Below are 14,307 nucleotides of genomic sequence, written 5' to 3'. Positions count from 1 at the left end.
TGTTTTGTTTTTGGAAGTATTGTGGCTAGTGGCAGTTAGTTGCACTCTGAAACTTGACTGCGAAATGCCACTAAAGCCTGCACACTGGTCCTTTAAGCAGGTTAAAATTAGTTTGTAATCGCAAATTCAGTTGTAATCAGCAAGGACCGTGGAACTGGTAGGGCCAGTAGGGCTCAAGCCCTACCAACTTTTCAACATTAAACATGTAAAAAAAAATAACAAACATTCTGCTTTTTTAAGTATACAGTCTATGGTAGCAACATATATCACACTCTGTGACCACAGCCTAAGAAAAAGCAACAAATTCTGCTATATAAAAATGTATTGGCTAATTGTGTCATGTGACATAAATCTAAACGCTAACAGGTGGCCTGGCACTGCCCTCCTCCAACACTTTGTTATCTTTAAAGTTTTACTGAAAATGAAATGCAGAAAATAATCCAGCAGTGGCACTATATTGCTTATGGGCCCGACCAATTCTAGATGCGTTCCACGGTCCAGTGCCAAATATAGAAAATAAGAAAATGAATGGAGACAGTATTAATTAGGAAAAAATAAATAAATAAGGGTTCATGTTATTGTGGTGGTCTATAAAGGGTTTCTAGATCTGGGAGAATTTGTATTCTCATCCTCTCGAAGAGAATTATTATTCTCCAAATGCAGGTAAACAATATCCTGATGTTTGCACTGTAGCTGCCCCCCCCCCTCCCCTGCTCCCCACAGCCTGGTCCATGGTCTTAAAAAACCATGAGACTCTCTCAGTCTCTGGACTCGACCCTCCACCTATCAGGACCTCTGACTGCTTCCAAATCTCCCAGCAGCCACGCGCATAGGCCGCCCCGCCTGTCAATCATGATTTCGGGCGGCATGTGGGAGGAGCTGTGTGGAAGGAGGGGTGGCGGGCTAGAGGCGGTGCGACTGTCAATTGTGTTCCCTATTCTCGTCAAAAGTCGGCTGTGTTTGCCCCGAGCAGAACCAAGACGCCCGTAGTGTCCGTGTGTGGTCAGAGCAATGCGCCCCACGCTGACGCAGGGACGGATCTCCTCTCCTCTGGACGCCGACCGCAGCGCAACTTCGCTCCTCCGTGCACTTTGACATCGATGTGTTTTGGGGAGAAAGGAGCCTCGTAGCCAACCCCTGGGTTGTTTTCAAACATTATTTTTCCACCAGCACCACCTCGCTTTCTCCGTCCGTCGTCCCGCACTGAGGCTTTACGGGAGGTTTGGATGCACTAACTGTGCCCTGGTCGCCTCGGGGACAAGCGAGGCTGGGAGCGGTGAAGACTTGTTGCGCGCATCCGGGGAGCGCACCAGTCCAGTTTTCATCCAAGTCGATACCTGCGTGCGATGCTCTGATTTCCACAGTGAGGCGCTTAGTGGAGCGGGGATGGACTGTGGAGACCAGCTCACACTCTGCCTGAAGTCAGCACGGCTCTGCGCTCAGTGACTATGACAATCTGCTCATAATTAAGCAAATTGGGGTGATTAGTTCCCTCCAGTGTGACAGAGCTGATGCTTCAGGGAAGCAAGAACCCATTTCTCCTTTAAATGGCACCAGCGCGCCGCCGAGTCAAACTTTATTCGGGTCAGATCCGACGACTTGATTAATCTTCATCTCCCGGTGTTTTCTAAATCGAGCCCTCCTTCCTCCTCGTCGACATGTCTGAGCGCGATGGATATGGAGACGGGCTGTGCAGCGACGGAGCGCCTGACTGCATCCCGCCGAGAGCGTCCCGCGGCCGGCGGAGCGGTGTCATCCTCCCCGGTGGCGGCCAGGACACCGACACCATCCTCCTGGACTCCGTGAAGGCAGCACCGCGCCGGAGCAGCATCATTAAGGTAAAGAAATCCCAACAGGACGTGATGGTTTTGGCTCCATACTGGTTCTTTTTTCTTTAAGATGGCCAAATATTGGTGTAAGATAATACACTGCCAAATATTTCTGCTCATTTTGTAAAATGTTTCAACAAGTGCAAAACCTCTTGAGGGAATCTGGAGTAAAACATTAAAGAAGTCCTCAGAAACGTTTGCTTTTGCTCCGGCAAGTAAAAGTTCGGCGCACCTTTCGGTGATGTCCGTAGAAACCCCACGCCTCCCCTGCGTCCTGCGGGCCGTGCGGGCCGTGCGGGTGTTTATTTGACGCTGTTGTGACAGCAGCGCATCCTGTGGCACGCGCCTGCTGATGATAATCCGTCATGTATCGTCCTTTCAGGCGCGTCACAAGTGCGTAATTTCACATTCCTTTTGCCGGGGTTACAAAGCAGCCGCGCCGCATTCTCAGATGATGGGATAACTGTGCAGAGGTGAACACGAACTTTTGACTCGTGAGCCATTGCTTCTGCTCCGTGTGACAGTGAACGCAACAGCGTGGGGACTCATAGCAACATGCAATTAAAAGCTCCTTAAGGATTAGTTTCCCCTCTACAAGACTGAGCATTAATACATTTTTTACAGGATTAAATGCTGTGGCAAGAAAGTCTGTAGGAACAATGGTTCCGTGGGAGTGTTACAGTGACCTCCTGCAGACAAATGCACCACACACCCTCACACTGCAAATGAATTTTATGAGGGTATAGGCTCTGTAAATATACAGTAACTAGCTTTGTTCTAGGCTGGAAAGAAGTGGTACTCAGATCCATGAGGACCCCCTCCAGACATGTATTAAGACATATATACAAACAGTCTGCTTGGAACAAAAATGTGTGTCTGAAATGTTTTACTGCAAAAATATAAAATTTCCACATTAAAATCCTTAAACAGTAATCTCCTCCTTCTACCTCATTAAAACTTCCAGAATCTCTGAATATTTAAATGTTGTTGATTTCTAAAGTTTTCCTGCTGGACACAAGATGTCTCCTACTTCACTGTAAAGTCCATTCTCAGTGGATGTGCACTGGTGGATTCAAGTTTCTACATCACACTGTACAAGTTGATACTGGACCAGGGTCACTGTTTGAACTTTGCAGCTTAACCTTTAATCTATAAGTGCTATGGATGGCATTGCATACTGGACCAGTTTTACTTTCAGTTAGTTTAGTCCAGCTTAGTTAGGCACTGTTCACACTGTAAGCCTTAGTGCTTAGGTCTGATTTGTTGCTCAGATCTGGTTTTGTTTTTGTTTGCAAGACAAACCTGCATGAAAAACTTCAGCGTAGAATGGCATAAAAGTCACATGAATTCAGATATGACTGTTCCCACTGAGGTCACATTGCAAAGAATTAGACCTGTATCTGATTTGGACCACATATGAAAGTGGTCCTGAATCAGAATTGAAAAGATCAGATTCCATGTGATTTGTGCTTCACACTGTCATGGAGAAACAGATCTGAGTCACATATCAGATTTGGTCCACTCGTGCCTGCAGCCTTAAAGTTGGGCCCCTCCAAAGGGCCACAAGATAATTCTGAGGGGCCATGAGAGGATTAATGTAGAAGGAGAGAAGAAAAAACAAACCACTGCTACAACCATTTAAATTTATTTTGTGTAGCTCTCTGGGCCTCAAACAGTTGTTTCAGTTACACCTGTGGTTCTCAACTGGTCTCACCTTGGGACCTGAACTGCCATTACACACATGGAGCAGTCATACGGCTAGCATACACATATATACAGTGTTATCTTTTTTAACATAAAATATAGCAATTTTAATCCCTGCAATCAGGGCACTTTACTAATAAAAAATAAACTGAGTATGATTCTTATGAATATGAATCAAACGTCCTGCATTGCTGTGTAAAGTAAGGTTTGCCAAACGGGTTGTTTTCTGACATTTGTGGAAGCTTTTCTGTCAAAATGAAAGTCAGACATCAGATTGTAGTGAAGTCCTCAACCCACTTTTGGGTCGCAGCCCACCAGTTAAGATAGTTACACCATCTGAAAGGTTTAGAGGGGAAACGTCTCTCATAGATATCTGAAAGTTGGCCCATACAAACACCTTTTATGTGAGGGGTCACAGGCCAAAATAGTCGGGAACCACTGGTTTAATTTGGAACAATCAGTTGCATATATAAGCTTATTACTTAAGAAAATATCAAAAAATATTCTATCACAATATTTTGTTCTGTGATATTGTATCGTTTCAATATTATAAGTCAACTTTTTAAACTCTCACCACCACATGCTTAAGATTTTAAACATGTGGTGGTGTGTTCTTTGTACTATGACAGTTAACCTAACATTTGATTTAAAAAGAATTTCAAACTATGGCCTTGCTTACAGTATCGCAATTTATCGCAATATATTGAATTGTAACCACTGTATCGTGATATGTATTGATAGCGTCTTGCCAATACTCCTACTTATACGCCCTACTTATTACGTGTTGTAATCTTCATCTGAAAAGTAAGCTGTCATATAAATGTAGTGGAATTAAAAGTACAATATCTGTAATGTAAGAGTGTAAGAGAGTAGAAATATTAGGTTGCAGAAAATAGAAATGTTAAAATAAATTACCACAAAATGATACTTAAGTACGGTACTTGAGTAAATGTACTTGGAAAGACCCCTCACCTACTGACTGACTGATGTCATGGTGTCATTGTGCTTTTCTACCCTCACCTGAGCTCAGGTTGCAGGTCACCGAGTCCCGGGAAGGAGCGGGGTGGGGAAGCGAGGATCATGTTTGGGGATCATTACCTTTAATGTCTAACATATCAGCTCAGTGGGAGCCTCAGGTTATGTGTCACCTGTGCCGCTAGGTCATTCCGCCGAGCAGAAGTCGGGCAGGAGGAGGACTTCTGTGACGTTGAAGACCGCTGAAGGAGGAGTAGATTGACCCTTTAGTTGCCACTGAGGTTTATGACCATCTCAACCCATTTCCCGTCTGACACTAATCTCAAGCTCAATATTTCATGTCGGTGGTCGAGTCAGGGGGGAGGTGATGATTATTGCCAGGCTCTCATCTTTACGTGGGGCCGTGAGTCAGCCCAGCGAGTCCCATCTGGAAGGCCCAGCTGAACAGAGAGTCCTTTGACTGCTGCTGGGGAGGAAGTAGATGAAAGGATGGACAGATGAGAGGAGTGATGTCAGTGACAGGCACTAGGTATCAAACCAACTGGGGACGTCACCATAACAGAAATTTAGTAGTTGATACCAATTCGCTACAGTGGTAAAACAAAACAATCACATCCCACTTCAACATACACTCCTTTCATTAAAAACATTTGAACATTACAAACAACAACAACAACAACAACAGTGGCATGAAGCCTTCAAGCAATAAATAAAAAGAAACAACAACTCGGCGTACTCACTTTTCTGTGTGCATTCCATTTTTAGTTGATGGTTTGTTTTCATATAAACACAAATGTCTAATAGGATAAAATGATGAAATGATGACATTTTATATCCAAGGTCAACTTCATTGTGACATCAACAAATGTCTCAATCTTGTGAGTGCGATATCTCAGGAACGTCTCCAGCACTGTAAAACCTGCTGAGGTAGTTATCCCCCCACTGTTTGAGGAAACCGATGGCCTTAAACTGTTTAAGTTTATTTAAGATATAAAATATAGTTAATTCAAAGTTAATTGTACCAATTCTATTCATTTCATTGAATTTACACTCATTTCTCCAAACTTATTTAAAATGTTTGAATAGAATTTATCTGAATAATGTAACTTAAATGCATCTTCTTTATAGAAATGTTACCACCATGTTTAAATTTACCAATCTTTACACTTTGGGCAATCTTTGAGTATTATTCGGATGCATACTTGGGCTTGATTGATAAACTGAAATAAAACAAAAATGGGAAAATCCTATGCAATACAGCATTATAATGCTTACATTTTTATAATGATATAAAGTCTACTTAAAGAAAATGAGTCAGTGGAACAAACTGGAATCATATCGTCTGTACCCACACACACATACTGGACACATTTAAGTTCACTCAAAACAACTGAGTTGCTTCAACATTCATTTTTAAGTTGGGTTTAATTCATGTGAATGAGTGACTCCAATTTGTTTTGAGAAATAATTGATTTAAACACACTTATTTTATTTAGATGTGGTGTCAGGTTTTACAGTGAGGGAATTTCTTCAAATTGGGCACAAACAGTCACTTGTACTTGGACCTGTTTTTGGCCATAACCCAAGAACTGATGACAGTATTTCACAGTTGGTTGGACACTGAAGTGGTGACACTTAACTCAAAGGTGACTGTGACCTCAAAATAGTTTTTAGCCATAATTAGAATTAAGAATGAATTGGGTGATTCCAGATTTCACACACGTGTTGACAGTATGGCGACAGATGTTGCGATTGTGATATTATTAATGAGAATTTTAATTTTTGCATCACAAATGTAATTTTTACTGAAAAAAATGATTACATTTATAGTGATGTGAGATTTTTTAGGGAACCAGGAAACCTCTTCAGAACTACAGTATTGCAGCTTCTGCGATTTGCATAATACAATTGGCCTATTGCGATTTGCGATAATATTTTGATTAATTGTGCAACCCAGATTGGAGCATGCATACATTCTGTTTAGCTATAATCTATAAGAATCATATTCACTGGAATCATATGTATCATCAATATAGTGATAAATACACTTTATATCTTTTTATTCAATTCTCTACAAGTATTCACCATATATGAGTCTGGACAGACATGGATGTAAACTGCAAGTTGACTGGTTGGTGCAGGCATACAGCCGCAGGGCGGTAATTCAAGTTCTAGCAACAAAAATCCTATTCACCTGTAGTGTCTGCACTTTCACTTCATATACCGAGCCCTGATGACACATTGGAGGGCGAGATGAGGAGTAAGAAGTGAATTAAAAAAATTTTTTCCTACACACACTCCTCCCTTAAGATAAGCAGGGGGATTGTTTGGAGGTTACCAGTTCAACTGAAGAGAAAGGGCGAGGCTAGCTCCTGCGTAGCTCACATTACTACAACAACACACACTCACATGTGCCTGATACACACACACTTACCGTGTCACTTTCTGCACACACGTGCGTGCACACCACTGTTTGTTGAGCTCACCCCTTTAAACACACACAGACACACATGCAGGTAATTAAGGCAAGTCCTTGTTCAGCCCGCAAGCTCTGTTGCATGGATGCAGTAATTGCATCCAAGATAATTCACATCATCATCATTATCATCAGCAGCAGCAGTTAGGCTCTTTATTTCTACTCTTTGAGTTTTCCCTTTTAAGGTTATTAAAATTATTATATTCCACAGTGTCTGAGTGTCATGTGTCTGTATCAGTTTGTTCCAGATCTTCATTAACTCTATATGACGTTAACACTGAATGAAATATTCAAACCCAAGACTGTGTTTTTGTCACCGGCACAATTCCATCAAATGACATATATGATATGGAAACTTTTAGATCTCCTCTAGAATTAGAAAATAAACTTCTGCGGTTTTGAACAGTATTTTGGATTCAGCATGTGCGTCAAAATACCCATAAGTACACAGAAGTACCTGTGATATGTATTAGTGATAGACTGATTAATCGGTCGGCCGATTACCTGGCATTTTGGAGATAATCACCATCTGCCGATGCTCACAAGCCCGATAAATAAAAAATGTCTTCAGACCCATTTTCAGGCGTCAGTCGACCACTACTATGTATTGTATTGCTAGAGTCTTGCCAATACACAGCTTTATGGGATGTTCCCACCAAATGCGAATTGTTACTTGCACTAGTTTACTCGTGGGATCATATGTACTTACTTGAGCTACTTGCAAATATTTGGCCTTTATCTGGTTTACAATGGTGGTATGAGCCGTTTTTCCTGTGATTTAATGTCAATTATTGATTGAAAGGATGTCGAAATAACTACTTCATCATGGTGATTAGTAAAAAGCCTGAATTCATACTTTGTCGAGTCTGTCTGCAAGACGACAAGCAAACACTTTTTAAAATGCTTGTTTTCTGAACGGAGTTCTGATCGATCAGGGCTATTCTAACTATTCTAAATAGCTGGAATCAAGTAACATGTATTTTCAGCTCTTACCCAGTACTCCAACTTTCTCTCTTATTTTACTCCAAGCAGTATCCTTTTTTGTCTGGTGGGACGCCAGTGGGGCGAATTTCGAGCGTTAACCATGGATCACAGTGGCACTTTCTATGAAGAAGAGGCCAGTCAGAGAGTTGTAGCACTTGTTGTTGTTGTAGTCAGTGCCAAACTGACCCCGGACCTGACTGGATTTAAACCACTGAATGCATTAACCAGACTGGTGGTTGGATGTTTCTCACCATAGTGCTCCTTCACAGTCATGTTTAGATGTATTAAACAATCTTCTATCTTTGACTTTTTATCAAAGAACCAGATTTCTTTCAGTACAACTGCTCATCTTTTGTTCTGATGATTCATCCGGGAGAGTTTCATGTCGATCCAGCCCTTGAAAATGCTCCAACAGCCAGTCGCCTCTTGACCCTTGATGCCAGAAATAACTCTTCCTCCTTCTCTAGTTTAATAAGAAAATAATTGTATGTGCTTGGCTTCAGAGAAAAGCCTTCTGGTTCTCCTTAAGGATGCTGGACCCCAGAGAAGAGTGGAGCTAGAGTAAAGCAAAACAGAATGGTGTGTAGAGCCGCTTGTCTCTGTAGCTAATAGAAATTAAGTTCTGAAATTGGGTGAAGCATGGAGTCTCTTTCTAATGGAATTGTGTAATGGCTGTTGTACTGGTGTGTGTGTGTTTGAGAGCACAGCAGGAAAAACATTTCTACCATTTTATTGCAATAAAATTTCAACCAGAAATATGCCAGAACTAAATTAAAACTCAGTCCCATCATTCAGGCTCGTTTTCACTCATTCATGCATTGTTATTCAGGCCGGATGAGCCAGTGCGGCTGCCAGAGCGCTGCTTTATCACGTATTAAGAGTGAGTTAAAGGGACGTTAATCTCAATCAAGTTAAACACATCAGGGCCAGGCTGCTATATTAATTTTACCCAGCAAACCATCAGCAATTAGCTTACAGCATTACTGTGTAACAGGCCAGAAGGCACACACTGTGGTAGACACGCCGGTCAGCCCTGGGTGAGTGGTGTGGGATTAACAGTGGAGCACACACACACACACACACACACACACACACACACACACACACACACACACACACACACACACACACACACACACACACACACACACACACACACACACACACACACACACACACACACACACACACACACACACACACACACACACACACAGACAGACACACACACAGGTTTTCCAGGATGAGGCTCTGGGGAAGGCATGGTTGGACGTCTCTCTGACAGGCCTGTGTGTTGCCTGACTGCTCGCTGTTAGAGCGCTGAAGGACACTGTCTCTCTCCATCTCCCTTGCTGTTGTGTTTGATGTCTCAGAGTTTGACCGCCAGACTGTGTTTAGTATTATCGCGGGGCTTCCAGTGCTTGTCCAACTTCTTGTAAATGAAAGAGTTTGGGAAATTTAAACAAGTAATCAATCCATTATCTTGGATGATCTAAATCCTACATGATGGGAATCTAGTAAGTCCAAAATCACCCGCACTTCTATAATACACACTCAGCAGTAAGCAGTTAATTGAGATTTTGGACACTTATTAGCCATTATCATTTGGCATTATCCCTGACAGGTGTAGTGTCACATTTTGCTCTTCTAAAATGCTATGCATTGTATTATGGGATTTCTTTGTCCAGTTGTGGGAATTTGTGAGGGTACAAAGAATGAATGAATTTCACTAAGTTTGGACACTCAAATTAAACAGCATAGGGTAAATATAGTGTGGTATATAGTAAATAGGGAGTTATTTCTGACACAGATTAAGAGTCTACAGCAGGGCTCCAGACTAACTTTTTGCATTGGTTGCACTGGTGCGCCTAACTTTTTTTTTTTTTTAGGTGCACCAGCACAAAATTTAGGTGCACCCAAATTTTTCATTGCATCGCCTTTAACACCATAAGGTCACCTTTTCATCGCTCTCCATAACTTTCATATAATGTGAATGATTTTTAAACAAGAATAAGGTGTAGAGAAATGCTTGTCTTTATTTGAAGCACAATTATATATAAAAAGAAAAATAAAGTGTTTAAAGTGCTTCACTGAGCTGAAATTGAACATTTCAAACTAAAACACTAAGCAAAATAAAACATTTCCAAATAATTTTTCGATATGAAACGTTGTTGACCCGCTCACAAATGCACTATTTCCGGCCATATTCTGACCGCACTCCTGACAGTACACGCAGTGCATTGCGTTACGTCCTTTGTTGTACCTCAGCCAGGGAAATTGTTTCAGCCAGTCCTGTCTGAAGGAATATATTTTGGCCTTTTTAATTTGGGTCTCGGAGCCGGGCTCTATCCCAGACTCGGTTGTCTCCTCCTCTGGTTCCGAGTCTGATCTGTCGCCGAAGGACTGGGGCTCTGCAATTTTTAAACACACACAACTTAGCGTGGTGAACAGGACCACAGCCAATCAGAGGCAAAGACCCTGCTCTGTCTCTTATTGGTTTAGAACACGATATGATCCTACCATGAGTGTGTGAGTTTGGTCACAGGAGAACACAGAGAGATGATGCGCTTGCGAAATAAATTTATGTTTTCACCCGGGCAGCGTCAGGTGCACCAGTGCGACCTAGAAAAATTATTAGTTGCACTCCTAGAAATGTTGGCCGCACTCTGGAGCCCTGGTCTACAGCCATGCTAATGGGTCTGTGAGGCTGTGGGCCACTTCAATGTTAAAGTACATTTTTTTTTTTTTTTTTTTTTTTTTTTTTTTTTTTTTTTTTTTTTTAAAATAAAAAAAAAAAAAAAAAAAAAAAATAAATATTTTTTTTTTTTTTTTTTTTTTTTTTTTTTTTTTTTTTTTTTTTTTTTTTTTTTTTCCCTTTAAATTTTTAAAAATTTTTTTATTTTTTTTTTTTTTTTTTTTTTTTTTTTTTTTTTTTTTTTTTTTTTTTTTTTTTTTTTTTTTTTTTTTTTTTTTTTTTTTTTTTTTTTTTTTTTTTTTTTTTTTTTTTTTTTATATTTTTTTTTTTCTTTTTTTTTTTTTTTTTTTTTTTGTTTTTTTTTTTGTTTGGTTGGGTTTTTTTTTTTTTTTGGGGGGGGGGGGTTTTTTTTTTTTTTTTTTTTTTTAAAATGTATTTGGTTTGTTTTTTTTTTTTTTTTTTTTTTTTTTTTGGTTTTTGTTTTTTTTTTTTTTTTTTCCTTTTCCCTTCAAACTATTTTTTTTTTTTTTTTTTTTTAAATTTTATTATTATTTTTTATTTTTTTTTATATTTTTTTTTCTTTATATAAAAAAAAATTGTGTGAGTGAAGGGAAGAGGAAAAAAAAAACATCAACCAAAAAAAAAAATAAAACAGTAATTACATACGTTAAAAACACATTAGACTGAGCTAGATTTTAAAAGCCATTTTAAAAAGGTGTGTATGAACCAAAGTGGTCGACCAACTGATATCACGCTGCTAGCTTGGCTAAAAGAGTGTGTTAGAGCTGCTGGCTTTTAGCTGTATTATAAAACAGGTTATGCCTTTTATAAATCATCATGAGCTGAGAAACAGCTTAACAAACCATAAAAGTTTAAAAATGAAAAGTGCACGGATGTGCCTCTGCTCTATTATGGAATGTCATGGAAAAGTCATGGAATTTCATATCAAGGCTACTGTGGGATCCCTGTTTATGTTTGATATGAGTTTATTTTAGTCTCTTCTCAGACAGAGTGCCATGTGGGCTTCTTATCCCACTCTGCCTCCTTCTCCTCTCCCATCTGCACTGCATTCTCTGCGCCTGAAACATTGTGTTTTCTTTTGTCCTTCTCCTTTCCTATCCCTGTTTTCTTTCAGTCCCACTTTGAAGTTTATTGTTGTTTTCCTCTGCATTATTGTTCTCACTTTGTTCCATTTGCTCTAATTCTCTGTTGTCCTCCTGCTGTGCCGAGAAGTGAACAATGATTTATTCACAGCATTCTCCTGGAAACTGGTCAAGAGTAATGACAATGTATCGCCTGTGATTTTGTGTGTGTGTGTGTGTGTGTGTGCACATGCAAAGCAAATAGGGCCACTGAGGACCTTCTGTCTCCCAGTATCATTCTGCTACTGGTGCCGCATCTCTCCGGGATCACACACCACCTCATCACAGCTGCTGGTCAGGAGTTTATGTGTGTGACTGCAAGAGAGACAAAGCAAGTGTAGCTCTGAAACACCTCACAATGCAATTCATTACATAACCACCACAAAGTGCAGCCTCAAGACTGACCGAACCATTGACACATGGACAACAATACTAGAACATCGGAAGTTTTACAAAGGCAGCATTCATTGATAGCTATGTATTGGCTATGCAGGAAGGTTTTCCTGCTCCCTTTCCTTTCAGACGTGTCTGTTTATGTCAATGTATTGGAAACTTTACATGTTGGTCTCTTACAATAGCCGACCTGGTATCATTTCAGTAACATTTCTCTTTGGATCCAAAATTTGTTAAAGAATGTGAGTCTTCAGCTAAGTTTGACGGTTTAAACCTGTTTAAAGGTTCAGTGTGTAACATTGGCAGAAATGGAATATAATATTCATAGGTATGTTTTCATTAATGTATAATCACCTAAATATAAGAATTGATGTGTTTTTGTAACTGTAAAATGAGCTGTTTTCATCTACAGAGGTCCTCTGAGAAGCACCATGTTTCTACGGTAGCCCAGAATGAACAAACCAAATGCCTGTTCTAGATAGGGCCTTTTTCGCTTTATGTGAGTTCCATGACCACCGTAGTTTGTCCTCCACGCTTCACAGCCCGTTTTCATTCCCAGGTCGTCGAATGCTGACATGAGCAGTATTCAGTTGGGTGCAATCTCCAGCTACACCGCTAGAGGCAACTACATCCTTTAACAAATACAGTAGATGAAGCAAACAGCATGGCTGAAAAGGGCTATATCGACATCTTTAAAGATGGATGCCAAAATATCCCGGATACGACCTTTGCCATCTTGCGTTGGTGACATTATTTGGAGCCAGAATCTGTGCAGTAGTGATCAGGGATAGTCCCGTCCATACACCCTGTCAATCATGACATGAAACCCTGTTTTTATAACTCCAAATAATTAATTAAAACCCAACTTAACAGAATGAACACTTGAACATATATCAGTGTGATAAGAACTTTACTGTTGCCTGAGGTTCTTGTCATTCTCTACTGTGTAGAAATGTTGATTGGGTTTGTTGGATCGCATTACTTCAGCACATGATACATCCGTGTTAATGTCATCCGGGCCGACTGATGGCATTTTCATTGCAGAACAACAAGGTGGAACAACTACATAAATGTGTCACTGCAGTGCTGGTTTGGAGAAGCTGAAGGTTATGGACAGCAAAGTCACATACACAACCAGTTATCCCTGGCAGATCATACAAACTGTAGCTACCATTATTCACTGTAAGAAACTGACCTTTATGTTTCAGTTGCTTGACTTAGGTTTCTGAAAAGGTTTCTCTGTTAATATGTTGCTTTCCAGTCACTCTTTTTAAGGCCCTGACTGACTCCACAATGGACATGGATGCGGACAGCAGATGGGCACCCTATAGCCCTGTCAGTTCAGTTAAGGTTCATGTTAATCTAAGAAATTCACAAGTGCAAGTGATGTCTGCTTGATGGAAAATTACATTATGTAAGCATTTGTGCCTCCGATGGCTTTACACCTGCACCAAAATAGAGCCCAGTGTGTGAAACGTTTGTACAGTGTGATTACTGATTACACACGTCACCTGCTTCCACGTTAAAAACCAATCCAAGCGCTGTGATAAACCTTATCTTGTTATTTTATTTATCCATTCTGGCTGGACCTCAAATGGGTGTGGAAAAAGAACTGCTTTGAACTTGTCCTTCCTGCACACAGAATTTGGGACTTCATGAAATTCTTATTAATTGAGAGGACCAGTGTGTAGGATTTAGTGCCATCTAGAGGTGAAGTTGCAGATGGCAACAAGCTGAACAACAACAACAAAAAAACAATTGCTCATTCAGGGCACCCACATAGCTCACCCGAGTCCTTGCTGCAGCAGCCATGGGTTCCAATCTGACCCACAGCCCTGTGCTGCATGTCATCCCCCCTCTAGCTGTCACTATCTAATAATGGGAAAATGCCCTAGAAATATGAAAAAAAACCCAACTAGAAATGTCTCATTATAAGGTAACAAAACGCAATTCTTATTTTTAGGTTAATGGAAACATACCTATGAATATGATATTCCATATATATTTTTAATTTGACGTGATTTGATATGTCAAATAAATCTATACGACTATGTTAAAAGAGGCAGAGAAACTGCTCAATACAGTGTGCGGCATCATGAAAACCAAAAA

At 40.3% G+C, this 14,307-nt stretch overlaps 1 protein-coding gene across 1 annotated transcript in view; it reads left to right on the top strand.

Moving 5' to 3' along the window:
• Positions 1 to 894: 894 nt before the first annotated feature.
• plcl1 (phospholipase C like 1) overlaps positions 895 to 14,307 on the top strand; it is a 98,704-nt gene continuing 85,291 nt past the window's right edge. Inside the window, exon 1 of the mRNA XM_051403740.1 lies at positions 895 to 1,838. Within this exon, the coding sequence (XP_051259700.1) occupies positions 1,659 to 1,838 (180 nt within the window). The 5' untranslated portion in view covers positions 895 to 1,658. The remainder of the gene's footprint in view (positions 1,839 to 14,307) is intronic.

The sequence above is a fragment of the Dicentrarchus labrax genome, unplaced genomic scaffold (assembly GCF_905237075.1).
Source record: "Dicentrarchus labrax unplaced genomic scaffold, dlabrax2021, whole genome shotgun sequence".
Taxonomy (NCBI): domain Eukaryota; kingdom Metazoa; phylum Chordata; class Actinopteri; family Moronidae; genus Dicentrarchus; species Dicentrarchus labrax.
Note: the sequence above shows the minus strand (reverse complement) of the source record. Positions and strands in the feature narration are given on the sequence as shown.